The sequence below is a fragment of the Candoia aspera genome, chromosome 11, assembly GCF_035149785.1.
Source record: "Candoia aspera isolate rCanAsp1 chromosome 11, rCanAsp1.hap2, whole genome shotgun sequence".
Lineage (NCBI taxonomy): Eukaryota > Metazoa > Chordata > Lepidosauria > Squamata > Boidae > Candoia > Candoia aspera.
Window position 1 is genome coordinate 832,630 of NC_086163.1, and position 16,219 is coordinate 848,848.

Consider the following 16,219-nt stretch of genomic DNA (forward strand, 5'->3'; position numbering starts at 1 on the left):
TTTTCCTTTGTTTCGTACAGTAAAAAACACAAACCCTCTAAAACGTCTTTCAGCCGATGTAACTGTCCTGGTGCTGTTAACTTGTTCTTCCCTCCTGCTCCCCTAATTTATTTTCTGTCTAGCAGTCCCAGCCTCTCTCCCTACCCCTTTCTTCCAGTTACTTACTGATCTCTTTTTACTTCATTCAAAATAGCCGCTGCTACAGGTAACAAATGCACTGTGAAGATTTCAGTATTAATAAAAGTTGGACTGTAACTAATACAAATAGCTCCTCCTCTTCATTATGTCTTTTCTTTGGTAAAAAAAACAAGCCTGGCTCTAGAGGTTTTTGTCAAGGCCTTGAACCTAGCCAAAATCATCTCTCCGTTTTTCAGCGCAGCAGATATTCTTACATGAATATATGTAATCCTGAGTTTGTATCTAGAATCAGAAAAAAACAGCTTTTCTAGTTTTGAGAGAGAAATGGGAGAAATACACCACTTTTGGTAGTTCAATAGGAATCGCCAAGGTTTCTAGGCATGTGAAAATCAATTCGTAAGCACTTGATTTACCCCAAGGAATCCCTCCAGTTCCTCAGGCCCATTTTTGCCCTGGGTCAACACAAATTCCATTCTCTCCCAGCTATTTCTGCGATTCCAACACCTTGTGAAAACCTAGCTAAGTTGTTGGGCGTCATGCTTTGTCAAGCAGGAACTGGACCCTGGAAGGTCAGTCCCTTCGGTGCGCAGCCTTCCAGGCACCCCTGGGACTTGTTGCCCTCCTTGGCACTTGCGGGGGCTCTTCCCTTCCCTGTGGATCCATACGTGAACCAGAACTTCGCTCGCAGAAAGGGAGGAGGAAAACGCGAGTGCCTTCAGCCGGCACTTTTACTCTGTCCTTCTGTAAGCAGTGGTCCCAATGGGGCAGCTCTTCTGGAATGAAACTCTCCCTCCTGAGTCTTTTCTCTAAAGAGGGTTAACAAAAAGACTGTCTAAAATACTTGTGAATCTTTGTAAGAATACACACACGCACACCCTGGGTATGAAGAGCATCCTTCAACAGAGCAAAATAGTAACACCCAGAGTGTTGCACCCCCACTACATTTTTTCTGGGACATCGTAACGGCATTTGCAACTCCAAACCCAAGGTATCCTGTTTTTGATGCGTCCTGGCTCATGGAGATATTTGTAGTATCCCATTCAAAACTTCAGAAAAGAATAGAGGCAAAGCTAGCAGTTTTTTTAAAAAAAAGTAGAAAGCAGTTCAAGAGGATGCAATTAAAGCCACCAGTTTACAAATAGTAAAGAAAAAGGACACACTCAAGATGGATCCTTTTTCTGCAAAGCAGCTTAAGGGAAATTCATTTAAAACAAGAAAAACATGTAACTTCTGCATCACCAGGGAAAATTTTGGCATAGAAGGAGAAGCAGCAAGGAAGCAAAACTGGCATACTGGTCCAGACCGTGCATCTACCTTCCACCTTAAAAACTTGTACAAGTATTTTTGCAATCTGCATACGAACAGTGCAGCTTGACAGCCAAGACAGAGTCTAGGGCTGTCCAGAACTTCAGACTGGAAAGCAAGAAGATGCTTCAGAGTCCACAGGGGCACCATGTGACATTCATCCGCAGCCACAGCAAAGTCCCACTGCAGCAGGAAAAGATACAGCTGCTTTAAGAATTGCAATCGGCATCCCAGCCTTCTCCGTTTATTTTTCAATCCAAAGCGCTGCACAACCCTACTGCCTGTTTTTTAAAGGAAGATTTCTAGGACCACCAATCCAGAGAGGCAACACACTTCACAGGAGAAATTGAGCTTAGTCCTTTAGGGGAAATGCAGGTCTACAGATGTGCTGCACGATGTATGTCATTTCGGGTCAAATAAGCTGGACATAAAAACCTGTCTTAGCTATGAAAGAAAGGCTGTGGGGCCCATCCCTACGAGGGATGGATCGCTCTCACCAGCTCTTCCAAAGCATTTCCTAGTTGGGATCTGGGCAGTCTCTCTCCACCAAATACACAGGCCCTGCCCTTTGCCCATCAAATTCTTTTGTGGCTACTGGGCTGTCAGCAGAAGACTTTCAGCTGTTCCTTGTAGGATGCTCAGGCCTGTCCCAGTAGCCCATTCATTTTTCTCTCCATAAGTCTTTGCTTGTCTTTATCTTTCAGTTTTCATTTTCATGGATACTTTTCCTGGAGAATAAAATTTAAATCTACGCACATGGACACTGCCTAGCAAGCTCTCAATAATATTTTTTATTCACCTCTCCAACAGACGAAAGACTAATTAGGTGCAAAACTGTATTTACAACACAGAGTTAAAAAACAGGATAGAAACAGTAGGGCCAAGTTGACAAACTTCCAAAATACTGGTCAGGGGGAAAGCCAGCTCTGGCTTCCACCCCCATCACTCCCCGTGGCTTCCCTTGCTTATTCAGAACGGAGAAGAGAACCGGAGGAGGCGGCCAGTCAAGTCGGCTGATTGCGAAGCTACTAAGGGACAACTGGGCTGGGGTTTGGGGTGGGGGCTGCAGCATGGCAGCTCTGCTGAAGTGGGGTGATTTGTCCGATACCTTACAAGGCATCGTCACTTGGCGAGCATCATCTCTGGAACAGCATGGAAAAGGTAAGCTGTAAGATGACCGGCTGAGCTCCAGGAGAGAAATGGGGCAAATGAAATGGGGGCAGGCAAGGAAAAGTGGAGATTCTTTCAACACACTGTTGGAATAAGAGTCTTATCAAGTCCTCCAGTGGCTCAGCTCAGAACGCATAGCGCGTACGGATGTCCTCCAGTTTCTTTGAAACTTCTGGCGGAGTCCGGTCCAGTTCTTCAGACACGTTCTTCTGCTTGTTTGGTTCCATGGAGTTGAACTGCTCACAGAGGTCCCCATCAATAACGTTCTAGGAGGAGAAAGGAGGTGCGTGTTTCAGAGCTTGCTCCATGGAAGAGCATGTAAAAAGCAGTTGCAGCCAAAGTGAACTAAGAGCCAGCATGTGCACAACAGATGCAAAGTTGCCCAATTACTCAATTATTGGATTACCCAGGAGCCAATTAACAGAAGCAAGCTTCACTTTAAAAAAATCCAGTCTATTTCAAAGGAAAGCTGTCACTGGAGAGTGCAATCCCAACAGTTCTGGCAAGGTGCCGTGGGATCAGGGCTGAGCCCGGCAATAGACAGACTGCTGATCGCGAGGTTTGGGACCCTGAAAGAGAACTGCAGGGGATCCGCAGCTGCTGGCAGAGGAACAACCCGATTCTAGGCAGGGCACAGCACGTTTATTTCTCTGACTCTGTGGCTCAGACTGAAAAGCTCCCAGAGAGACTTACAAGATAATAGAAACATACTCTCTCTGCTCTCTGGGGCACAGGATGCAGATAAAACAGGATGCAGGGAGAAATGGGGGCACCTCCTCTCTGTTCCTCCTCATCAGGCTGTTGATCACACAAGCTTCCATGGGGGGGAGGGAGGGAGGTCATTTATTTACTTACTCTAAATCTTTCTAAATTGCTCTCTGCCAAGATTCAGGATAGTCTTAGTGTACAATTAAAACCAATTTCATCTCATCAAATTGCCTTAAAATTTAAAACATTTAACAGGTTGTCCAGTATTCACTGCTAGCTTAAAAGGTATGGAAGCTGGGCCCTCTTCCAGAAGGAGGCCGCCAGAGAAGGCCTCCTTGCTGGTTGGCCTCTCTCCTCTCCTGAAGGGGCAGCAGCATCAGCAGGGCCTCCTGAGACAGCTCGAAAAGAGGAACAGACTCAGAAATTTGGCACTGCACAGGACTGGGTTCCTCTGGCCAGAAAGCAGAGGCCACAGCACCCCCCCTGCCTGCTGCTTCAAGGACAGGCCAACAGGCACATTTGGGATTTTGAAAACAGGTTACTGGCACCGTCACAAAATGGAAAATGGTAGCTGTGCTGGGTGTGACCAGTCACAGTACCCATATACCACAAGGCAAAAAACAGACTGGGCCCACAGGCATTTCTAGACACACAGGTCTCTGTTTGACGATGTGCTGGTGTTGTGTGCCTGCAGTGTGGCTAGATGCTCAGCCATCTTGCCAGGGGGCTGCCCTCCGTACATATGCAAGTGGCTGAGGGAGGGAGGACACAGCTCCTGGCCACAGACTCTGGCAGCAGGAGTAAGATGCTATCTGGCGTGCCCTCTGCCACTGGTAGGCTGAATCAGTGCCCCACCTGGCTCCTCAAGAGATAGGAGGAGACATGACTGGCTGGACCCAAGAGATGGTCAATGCCCCACTGTGGGAGGGGGGCTGCCCCCTGCCGCCTTGAAGGAGGCTTGTTGGCTTCCTCCTTAACAGGCCCTCCCTGGATCTGGATAATCTTGGAAACTACTGCCCGCTCGCTCTCCAAACTTCCCTTTCAGGAAAGGGTTGCTGAGAGGGTGGTGGGAAGGCAACCAGAGAGCCCCCAGAAGAAATGGATTACCTAGATTTATTTTGGTCAGAGTCTGGCCTGGGCATGGGAAGAAAACAGCATTGATCAGGTCAGTGCTGACCTCCCTCAGAACGGAGATCAAGCTGGTACCCCTCTTCCGGCCCTAACAGACCTTGTGGCAGGGCTCGACATTACTGAGCGTGCTTGTGGCTGCCGGTGAGGGCTGCAGACGGAGAGCTCTGGACCGGTTCCCCTCCCCGAGCAGGCGGTTTCGGTTGGTGGGTAAAGGGAAGGAAGGTCAGAACGAGCCACTCCCAGACGGGGCGCTGGAGGCTGGCCCTCCCTTCCCTGTTACTGAACACCCACAGGAAGCCACTGGGAGAGGAATCTGCTAGTTTAAGATTCAGTACCGTGGGTGCACTGATGATACCCCACTTTACGTTGCTACCTCAGGCTGAAGTGGTGATACCCTGAAAGCCTTTCCCAGTGTCCAGATGGGATGAAACAGGCTGAAGCTGAACCCAAGCAAGAGTTGCTGTTTGCCCTTCAAGGTGCTTGGTGGACTACCCCATTGTCTCTCGGGGGGTGGGGGAGCAAATCTATGGTTTCGTGTCCCCCCCGCCCCGATTCATGACTACTGCTGAATGGACAGATGGAGGCTATGGCCGGGGGGGAGGGCTTGTGGCCTACCGAGCATGGGAGGACCCTGCTATGTAATCACAACCTCATCACCACGTACAGAGACCACTGCAGTGTGATTTATGTATCCCACCTGAAAGTACAGTTGGCACAGAATGTGGCAGCCTGGTTGCCAGCAGGTATAAGCTGCCAGGCACGTAGACCGCTGGCCCTATGCAGGATCCCAGTAAGCTTCTGAACACAGTTCAAAATGCTGGTTTTGACCTTTCAGACCCTATACGGCTTGACTCTTACAGGGTGGTCTTCTCCAGCCAAAACGTAAGCAGGAGAAGCTCTTGGCAATCACACCTTTTTGAGAGAGAGGGGAGACTGAATCAGATGACGTTTCTCCAGCGTGGCGCTAGCACTATGGAACGGCTTCCCAGCGGACATTAGCCCGGCCACTTTGAAGTCTTCCTGAAAAGCAGCTAACGCTGAATTATTCCAGAAGGCCTTTGGAGCTGAATGTCGCCTTAGTTGTGGCTTGCTCAAAGATGTGCTGTTTGCAACTATCTAAGGAGTCTATGGTGGGACGCGGTGGCGCTGCGGGTTAAACCGCTGAGCTGTCGATCGGAAGGTCGGCGGTTCGAAACCGCGCGGCGGGGTGAGCTCCCGTTGCTCGTCCCAGCTTCTGCACACCAAGCAGTTCGAAAACATGCAAATGTGAGTAGATTAATTGGTACCGCTTCGGCGGGAAGGTAACGGCGTTCCGTGAGTCATACTGGCCACATGACCCGGAAGTGTCTATGACAACGCCGGCTCCAAGGCTTTGAAACAGAGATGAGCACCGCCCCCTAGAGTCGGACACGACTGGACTTTACGTCAAGGGAAACCTTTACCTTTACCTTTAAGGAGTCTATGAGAAACACTAACTTACGGGATTATGGAGTATTGTGATGGTGGCTGAACTGTGACTGTAAACGTTTTAATGGTTATTATTATTGTAGATGTTTCCAGGTTGATATTTACCAGGGATGTTTTACATACGAGGAAATACCATGTACGTTTTTAATTGTTGTACGTTGCCATAAATTGTCATGAAACAATTTGGTAAGTTTGTCCAATGTGCCAGCTCTAATCAAAACTCATCACCTGCATCAGTGAGCGGTGAACCGTCTTCCTGCCCCTTTCAAAGCATGTGCGTCTGCTCGGAGGAGCAGCAGCGGAGGACCTGACTGGAGCTCTCGAAGGAGCCGCCTCCAGCTGCTTTGGGGGTTCTTTCACACTGCCTTGGAGCAGCAGCTCTGACAGAGAGGCAGCAGCAGGAAGATGAGGGACCTTCCCTCTGCGGAGCGCCTAGGAGCCCTTAAGTCTCGGCTGCTTCGTAGCCCAAGGGAAGGCACCAGAGACCTTGCCTACCTTGACAGGGAAGTAATAGGAGCGGAAGCTCAGGTGATCTCGGCCACAGAGGGGAGGGTGCTCAGACCGGAGGTGCATCTCCACATGCTGGAAGAAGTCGTGATCCTGAAAGAATCAGAGGACAGTCAAGGGAGAATGATCTCACGGGATAACCGCACACCAAAGTGTAGCTGAGGCGTCAGCTGCTCCACCCTGAAAGACAGCAGCAATTGATCACTGGCTGGTTGATGCTGGATGTGGGGCAATATGGCTGTGATGGCTATCATCCCCACTGATCGCTGGGGTTGATTTGCAGATCTGGCTGGCTAGGTGGGTGTCCTCTTCCTCCCTCAGCACTCCATGCGTGTCCTTCCCCCAATCACGTCTTCACTGGAAGAGGACAGCTGTCGCAGACAGGAGGAACGTATCCATCTTTGTTCAGGGGGATACGATAGCTGGTGTCCCTGCTGGGACCTCCGAACAAGCTCAAGGCCCGTTTACGGAGGTGGGGCTGGCTGATGCAACGGCTGGCTCTTGTCACCCATATAAGGGCCACTTCCAGGCTGGTCTCAGGCATCTCCTTCATTTAGGTCGGGGTGAGGGGTGGCAAGAGGACTGAGCAACCTCGTGGGGCCAGCTGGGCAGAGGCACCCAACCATGCTATCACCTCAGGCGAACTCCAACATTCCCTGGATTTATACAAGTGCCATTCTAAATCACAGCGGCTGGAACATGGATCAGCAAATATTCCCAAGATGCAACTTATGTGCCCTTTATTACGTTTATTATTGGCTCTGACAGAAGGGTAAGGAGTCCAACAACAGCCAACCTCAGAGTTTACAGAGAAGTAGAGCCAGTCCTGACCCACCTGCAGGAGAGTGGAGAGCCCAAGTCTGAGCAGCATATTTCTCCTCCCTTCGGGCTTAATTCCCAACCTTCCATAACTGGAGGCCATGCGCGGATGGCACCACCAGACAGAGCAAGATCAGCAGAACAAAATCTTTTGGCACAGCCTTTGTCCCTCACCTCGTGTGACGTAAATGGAACCAGGATGCCAATGCCTCCAGATAGTGTTGTATAGACAAGAGACTCGGAGCCTCCGGGGATTAGTGTGGTCTTCTGCAGAGACAGCACCGTTTCTCCCACGTGGTAGTTCATGATCACCTCTGCCTGGAAGTCAGACCAACAGCGATTCAGATGATGCTTGGGGCCGCCTTCTCCTTTACACCGCCCGCCTCGCCCTGCCCCACCCCACCTTCAGAAGGAAGGATAATATACAGGTCTTTATGACTCCACTTGAGGCTGAGCACATGCTTAATACTGAAGCACAAAAGACTGAAGCACAAAAGAAACCTAGGTTCTCAAGGGAAGCCCAAAGCATGAAAAACTGGTTATGTCAGTAAAGAAAGGAAGGGGTGGGCCTGCTGCTAGAAGATGCTGAAATCCCAACAGGCAGTGCTCCAGCCTCCTCCCTGAGGGAGAACTCTATTTGAGTTATTCTGCCTGAGCAGAATAACGTGAGGATGGAGAGGCAACCTCAGGCGTATAAAGAGAGGCTTACGAAGCGTCCGGCTCCTGCAACAAGTTTTAGCCCCCAGAAGGAGTCCAATGACTTCTGAGAGTCTGGAAGGAGCCTGCAGATGCCGTACTGGAGCCCTTTGAAAAATCACAGAGGGAAAGTGCAGAGCCACAGAATGCAAGAAGGACAAACACTGCCAGGTTCAAAAAGGGAGGGAGGGGAAAAGAACACCTGGGTCGCTACACTCTTCAACCTGATGTTGACACCCAGCAATATTCTGGAGCAGATTATTAGGCAGTCACTTCGTGATCGTTTAGAAAATGAACTGCCTGGCAGGATAATTCATGTCAAACCATCTCTGTTTTTGATACAACTGACCAGTTTAGTTGACACAGGAATGCAGGTCAGCTGACTTAGGCCACAACTAGTTGGATACAGAACTGGCTGAACAGTTTTACCTAGTGAGTAAGGAGAAGGAAGAGTTGAGTGGCGTGCTATCGCACCCCATTCTAGGCTCTGTGCTATTCAACACATTTATAAACGACACGGACAAGGGGTGAGAAAATAGGGTTATCAAATCTGCAGACAGCATAAAGTGAAAGGGACAGAAAATGTCTTAGAAGTATCCAGATTCAGGGGGATGTTGACAAGGCAGCACACTGAGCAGAAACCAGAGAGGTGAATTTCAACAAGGTCAAATGCAAAGCCTTATACTTGAGTTGGAAAAACCAAAGGCCTGAGTACATGCAGAAAAAGATCTGGGGGTGCTGGTGGATCACCAGTTCAACACGAGCCAGCAGTACGATGCAGCTGCACAGAAAGCAAATGCAAACCTAGGCTGTATAACGTCCAGACGAAGAGAAGCAACCAAGAGAAGGGGCCTGGAAGGGAAAACTCGGGGGGAATGGATGGAAATCCTGGGAATGTTTTGCCAGAAGAAGAGGACACTGCAGAGAGACACGAAAGCTGTCTTCAAGTATTTTAAAATAGCGTTGCGTAGAAGATGGGAGAAAATTGTTCAGAGTTATTCCTGAAGACAAGCAGCAGCAAGTTTAAATGACAAGGAAGGAGATTTTGATGGAATTCTAGCCATTAAGACCTGCTGAACAGTGGAGCACAGACTGCCTTGGGAGACTGCAGTCTCCTTTCTTGCGGGTGTTTAAACAGGGCTGGATGTCCTGCCTTAGGCAGGGACCCGACTGTACGATCTCCAACGTTCCACCCAAGCCCCTCATTCCATGACTCGACTCCATGCAAGTCTTTGCTGTTAGACAAAAGACCTGTTCACACCTAACTAAGATGAAGTTGCTTTTGCTCTGGTGCTTAAAAATAATAAAGTCCACTGGAGTAGACTTTGCAATCATTAGTCTTGTAAGGTTTTTTGTGCAGTAATTTCTTTTTTCATTGTTTTAATTGGAGGCATCTTAGAGCAGATTACAAGTAATAGGAAAAATGGAGAGTTTTGACAAAGCTACAGATTCTCACCCTGGAAAGGACCGTATTTAATGTACCTTTTGGGATGCGCCATTGAGAAGGCCCCTGTCCCACAAAGCCTTGTTGCCAGTTGGGTCCTCGTCGACCTCATCATTTGTGTTGGGCGGCAGCCTCACCTGCAAGGGAAGGAAAGGAGTCAAGGCAGTGCTTGCAGATGATTCTCAATAAGGACCCCCCAGGCATGGATACAGCTGGAAACCTAAAATCAGGAGAGCAAACCCAGCTTGGGGACGCCGCATGAGTGGCTAAGCCAATCTGCTCTGGCCAAGAGCAATGGTAGTTTTTAACCTGTGGATCACAGCTGGGTAAAATGGGTCACTGTGCCTTTTAGGGTACGTCCTCTTGGTAAATGAAAATTTCCTTTTTCCAAGCATGTTAAAGCACAGAGCATGATGAACTGAAGTGAAGAGATCTGGATACCTTCTGAGAGGGTAAACTTGACCTCGAGAGAACTTTCTATTACTTGGAAGTCACCCTCCGACTCTCTACTTCCTATTTTCAGTATCAAACACCTCCTCCCCTTCTTGCTGACCCTCAGATGCCTTGTCTAGAAAATTTTCTGTTGCCCTATCAAAAGACTCCCTCAGTCAAAAATTAGTAGAAAAAATACTATTAACTCAGAACTGAAACATGAGTTTCAAAGCTGCACACCCCCGCCCCCGAAAGGGAAAGAATGCCTGGTTTATCGCTTGGCAAAATAAAGCTCAAGTGCAGAGCCTGCTAGCCTGGGTGATCTTGCAGGCCATGTGCTCAATGATCCTGAGAATCAGCAAAGGCTCAGGGTGCCACCAGTATTTCACTATGAAGGTCAAAAATACCAGAGGACATTTTTCAAGACAGCCCAGAAGGCCTCCTGGCTATTCTCTGGCCAACTCACCACACAGATGTTGCCGAACTTGTCAGCCCCAGCCACTGTGTCATAGTCCAGAAGGCAGGCAGTAGTGACCCAGCGTGGGTGGGTGTCATCTGCAAAAATGATCAGCTGGTTTTCATTTCTCTTGTATCGAACCCAGATGAAGCTCTCCTGGACATCAGACACGATCACTCGGTGCCCAATGGTCTGAATCCCACAGATGGAATTGGCAATGTGCTACAAGGAAAAGAGGTTCAGAAAAGGACATGTGAACCCAGAGGACAGAATCTGAGCACACACGGTCTATCACTGAGACCAATGCATCGCTGTCCCCTGAGTTTTCACAGCCAGTAGTTGTAATGGAAGAGCAGTAATAAGAAAGACAAAGACTGCTGGATTCACCTTTATATCTGGACAGGCATTCTTGAACCCCTGCCCTCCCAATTCTCAACTCAAGGGCTGCCAAGCAGGACGGTACTTTTGAGGAGGAGAAGCCAGGGTGGAAGCAAAAGCCTTGCTGGTGCAGCTGGGTTTGGGGAAAGACAGGAGGCAACCAAGACATAGCCAGGTGTGCTTGCCACCCTGCCCAGGAGAGGAGCACACACAGCTGCAGGAGACAAGGAACCACCCCTCAGCTCCTCCTGGGCAGGCCAAGGCTGGGAGCAACTGCCCTGCCCAGACTGGCAGAGGCTGCTCTTCCGCTGTTCCCGAAGGCCTCCACGCACCTCCAGCACCAGTCCAGGCCGGGCCTGCCAGGAGGACCCTCTGCGTCCAGCAAAGGCTGGAGGAGGCGGGCTGGGTGTTTTCTAGAAATTGCCACCTGACCCCCGCTGGCAGGGAGCCAATCCAAGTTGTTTCCCTCCTCACCCCAGCTCCATGCCACTTTAGGTGGCACATTTACTGGCAGTTAAGATGGTTGGTATTGGGTGTGGCTATGGAGGACTCTTTCCAGCATATTCCAACGTGTGAACTGCGTGTTACAGCTTCAGGATGTCACCACTGCAAATTCTGAATGCCCAAGAGACGGCCAGCGATAAGACTTGCTGACTGACCAAGAGGGATGTTCGTGAGGAAGGTGGAGAAAGAAGCCACAAAGGGCCTCCAGCAACTCGCCGTGACTTGAGTTAAGGGAAACCAAGACTCCTGCAGAAGAGGCTAGCCCGGAACCAGAACGTGGTCCAAAAGCGACAATCCCATTTGCTGCCAGGGCGCCCCTGGCCATTGAAACAGCGCCAGCTATTCTGGCAGGGCAACCCAGTACCTTATTCTCGCACTTCCGGAGCAGCTTCTTCTTGCCCAAATCATAGACGCGCAGCAGTTTCCCCACGCCAATCAGCACTCTCCCCTGGAACGGGGCGATGGCTGCTGGCACCTCCTCCACCGGCGTCTGAATGCAAAAGAAAGCTGTCAGAGAGGGCCCTCGGAGACCGAAACACGAGCAAAGCCCCGAGGCCGAGAGCCAGCTCTCCTTTGCGAGGACAGACCGGGCCAGCCCGCAGCACCAGCTCCGCACACACACCAGGGTCGGCGATCGGGCAGCACTGCGGAACAGACTCCTGCGGCAGCTCAGTCGAGTGACCTGCCCCAACCGTAACAAGGACGAGGCAGGACAAGAGCAGCGGCTCCAGGAAGGCACCTTCTCACGCAGCTCCGAATCCCCGACCCAGATTCCGAGGAAAGGAAAACTCCCCGGCGACTGAGGAGTAACAGCAAAGAGGCACCAGGCTCCCTCTTCACGTGGACAAAGGCCTCCAACAGGGAAGGCAGAGACATTTTCCCTCCCAGGCCTGGAGCGAGGACCCAATCCCTCTCATTCCTGAACTCATCCTGGAAGCAAAGCTGGAAGCATGCCACCGAGGGAACGCCACCCGCATACTCTAGCCCAGGGCTCCCCAACCAGGGCTCCACAAGAGGTCTCTAGGGGTTCCCTGGGAGGTCACCGTTTACTTAAAAAAGTATTTCAAATTTGGGCAGCTTCACATTAAAGAGGCAAGTTTCATCCTTTATTTTCAGTTTAAGAACACTGTTCGTGCATACATACAGGCCTACCCCTGAAGCGAATATAATAATTTGGTGACTTCTGGCCGATACTTGAGCCTGCATGTGCAGGGGCTCCCCGAGGCCTGGAAAACAGCTCAAGGGTTTGTTCCTGCAGGGCCAAGAGGCTGAGGAAGGCTGCTCCAGAGTTTGATTTCTGCCCCACCCCCGCTTTCTGTCAGAAGAGCAAAGCACCCACCAAGCGCTGCAGGGAGCTCACCTTGTGCAGGAACTCAAGCTTCTCACCGCTGTTCACCAACTTGTAAGTGTAGACGAATCCTCCAGCAACAGAACGCGGGTTCAGAATGAGGTCCTTGGCCACTCCCACAAGGACATGCCAGTCATCCCCCGCATTGGCGAAGCGGCACACAGCCACACTAGGGACAAGCACAGGAGGCACAACTGAGCGAGAGCCGTGGGCTTTGGGAAGGCAGGGGAGAGCCGGGAGGCACAGGAAGCGGGGGCAGGCGGCACCTTCTCAGCGGCATGGAATCGTTTCCACCAACTATTTCTTGATCAACAACTGTGAAACTTCCGTAAAAGCCAAAATAAAATTACCTCATGGCTTGTGCGTTGTTTTTAAATTGGTTTCTGCTTCATTAGACATCAGAAAATAAAATGGTAAGCATCGGCAGTATTTGACCAGTCCTTTTTTCAGATGCCTGGCCCCAAGGGTAGCCAAGAGGAACTCGGCCTGCGATTACCTGAAGGCAGCCTCATTCTGCTCCAACTGGACGAGATCCAGGGTGTTTCCTTGGATGGGGTTCATCACCCTGACCACCGAGGCCCACTGTCCATTTCCTGCTTTGGGGGCCCCAAAAATGGACTCTGGAAGATTCTCATTCAGAAAAGCTGCAGCCATCTCTGCAGCCAGTTCCCTCTCATCTTCCCCTGCAGCTTCCACCATTTCCTGTGATGCACAAAGAGAATCCATGCACAAGAGGGAGTGAATTCCCAGACTGAACCACTTTTTCCAAACTCAAAGACCACTGGAGGCCAGGCCTGACTCTGGCTGTGGAAAAGCTGGACCCGGTGTTTTCCAGAAAAGGGACCGTTCCTATTTCACTCTCCAGAGCAGAGCAAGACACGAGGCACAGAGAACTCGCAGGATCCCTTTGTTGAACCGCCAGCCCCTGACCTTCAGACAGACTGACATGGGGAATCAAGAACCCACAAGAAGGGAAGCCCTGGGAAGGAGCCAAAAAGTAACACGTTCTGTGTGTTTCTTTCTAAGTATCTGAGCAGCCTTCTAGGAATGCGCTCAGTGGCCACAAAGCAGCGGTTGAGGTTTCCTGACCTTCGGCGAGAAGGAGAGCGATTCGCTGCCTTGCTGGCAGGCCAGGAAGACCCGGGTCTCCCTCCCACATCTCCCGGGGAAGCAGTCCCAGCTTCAAACGCCTCTCCCTTCAGCAGCCAGCAAAGGACGGATTCCCAGGGCCTCCTTTCTTCCACCCGAAGGCAGCCCGGAAGGGGTTAAAAGGCCTCAGGAACAGCGATGTCAGAGTTGGAGGGGGAAGCCACCAGGCCAGCCTGGAAGTAGCCAGCAGCGCCCAAGGAGGATCGAGGGTTCTGCCACCAAGCAGAGGAACACCACGCCCACGCTGCCCAGTCTCCGGAGGAGGACTGTGAGGGAGACCCTCCTTGCCCTGCCAAAGCGAGTCCCTGCTGGGCTTGTGTACTCCCTGCGCTGCCACGATTTCACCCCGTGTCGAACGGCACGACCAGACCCTGCCGCTGCCTCTCCAGGGTGTCCGTGATGGAGGGCAGAGCCAGAAGGAGAAAGAAGCAAGTGGGGGAGGGGGGGTCAGGCGCTCTCTGGCTACCTCAGCCATCTGCTGTTTCCTTTGAGCTTTGGTCGCCTCTGTGTACGCATTGTGGTCGGTCTCAATGATGACCAGGTGGCTGCTCTCAGGGTGGATCACAAACTTGCGGGGTGTGTACTGTAACGGGAAGGCAACTTGGTTGAAGACCGCGCCAAGCTTCTCCAGCGCCAAAATCCTGCGGAAGCCAAAAAGCCAGACGTTACGGCTGCCGAGCAAGCCCGAGGGATGCAAGCTGGTCTCAAATCCATTCCAGGCAGGGGCATTTTTGCTTCTGCCCACTTCTCTGATGCACAGACAAAAATCCCCTTGTGGTTTTCAAAATTAGGAGAGAAACAGTTGCCCCTTGTCTTGAAAAACAGACCCAGCTGGGGGTGCCACTGGAGTCTGAGTTGCTTGAGTACCAAGTGCAGCTCTTCCCCACGGTTAAAACCGTGAGAAAAGGACAGAACAAACCACAGCACTCTGGGCAGACAAGCTGCCTCAGGTGAAAGACTCCCTAACGCAGAGAAAAGCTTTTGGGCACGTCATCTCTTCGACCTTCCACGGGAGTGAGCTGCACCCAATAGTTGGTTGCCCCAGTGCACTGAAAGATCACTATTTCCCACGGTCCCGTCTCCTTCCCAGCTGTACAAACCTCAGTGTGTTTGTGGAGATTGCAACAATTCCCTCTGGGCACTGCTCCGAGGCAAAGCCAGATGCAAACTCCAGCGTCTCGTAGGAGAGCGGGGTTAGGTGGAAGCGCGACTGGTAGGAGTAGCTCAGCCAAGAACGACTTGACATGGCCAGGACCTGGAGCAGGGCAGGAGCAGAAAGCAAAGCAGCTCTGAGTGGAAAAGGGTCTCCCGGGGGGCCTCTTCCAAACGCCCTCCCTTGCCACAGCGGAAGAACGGCCGAGCGGAATCCAGAACCAAAGATTCTGCTGACATGAAAGACATGCAGGTAGTCCTCACCTTACGATCGTTCATCCAGCGACTGTTCGAGGTTACAATGGTGATGAGCGAAGGGACTTACAACCCTGCCCAAAGTTATGGCCGTCACGGTGCCCCCATGGCCATGTGATCAAAATTTAGGTGCTTGGAGCCCGCCTGCTCTTATGACTGCAGGGGCGCTTCAGCTGCCTCCCCATCTCCCCCCATCTCTGTCCTTTTGGCCCCCTGCCACCCCAGCTGACCTTTGCTGTCTTCTTCCTTCCACTGCTGACAAAGCATGCCCAGCCTGGCTACTGGGCCAGGCTGGGGCCAGGCTTCGTGCTGCAAAAAATGAAAGAAGCCAAAAGCAGCCCTTGAGCTGCAGCGTGACAAAAATCCCCTTTGCAAAGAGCTTCTGGGCGGGGCTGGGTTTCACTTTCCAAAGCCAAAAGCAGCAAAGGCAAAGGGGCTTTTTGGCACACCACAGCTCAGGGGCCACTTTTGGCTTTTTAAATCTTTTTCTGCAGCATGAAGCCCAGCCCAGCCCAGCCCAGCAGCCAGTCCGGGCATGCCTCATCAGCAGTGGGAGCAAGACGGCGGCAAAGGTCAGATGGGTGGCAGAGTGCAGGGCGGTAAGGGCAGCTGCAGCTTCCCAGGGCATAGTAAGCAGCCCCAGACCCGCATAATTCTGGGGCTGCTTGCTGCCCTGCAAGGCAGGATGCAAGGTGGCCAAAAGGGCAGAAATGGGGGGGAGACAGGTGGGTGGGGGGAGTTGGAGACAGTCCCTTACCTTACTGAGGCTCAGGATGCCTTGGATTGGGGTGGGTACTCACTTATCGACCTGTGATTCTCGGTTAATGACTGCAACAGGGAGTGCCTGGACTGAGGTCACTAAGCAATGTGGACACGTGACATCTCACTTTACGACCACATCACTTAGCAATGGAAATTCCAGTCCCAATTGTGGTAGTAAAGAGAGGACTACCTGTAAACATACCCCGGGCTAATCCTAGCCAAAAACATCAAAAATGCTTCTAGGGAGCCCTAAAACTTATCACTGTTTTGTCACCAGCTGATAGCAGATTAGTATTTGTTAACCAGGTTTGTTCAGAATCAACTCTGGCAGTTTTGACATACTCGAACTGGAATCATGGTGCATTTCAGTCACCTGCCTGTCTGGGTTGTGTGGTGG

At 51.3% G+C, this 16,219-nt stretch overlaps 1 protein-coding gene across 1 annotated transcript in view; it reads right to left on the reverse strand.

The window, feature by feature from the left end:
* Positions 1-2,214: 2,214 nt before the first annotated feature.
* Positions 2,215-16,219, reverse strand: part of SF3B3 (splicing factor 3b subunit 3) — a 48,826-nt gene continuing 34,821 nt past the window's right edge. Inside the window, exons 17-26 of the mRNA XM_063313006.1 lie at positions 14,754-14,908; positions 14,120-14,294; positions 13,001-13,206; positions 12,517-12,673; positions 11,521-11,646; positions 10,284-10,496; positions 9,424-9,522; positions 7,420-7,563; positions 6,415-6,519; positions 2,215-2,879 (exon numbers count right to left, since the gene is read on the reverse strand). Coding sequence (XP_063169076.1) covers positions 2,739-2,879; positions 6,415-6,519; positions 7,420-7,563; positions 9,424-9,522; positions 10,284-10,496; positions 11,521-11,646; positions 12,517-12,673; positions 13,001-13,206; positions 14,120-14,294; positions 14,754-14,908 — 1,521 coding nt within the window. The 3' untranslated portion in view covers positions 2,215-2,738. The remainder of the gene's footprint in view (positions 2,880-6,414; positions 6,520-7,419; positions 7,564-9,423; positions 9,523-10,283; positions 10,497-11,520; positions 11,647-12,516; positions 12,674-13,000; positions 13,207-14,119; positions 14,295-14,753; positions 14,909-16,219) is intronic.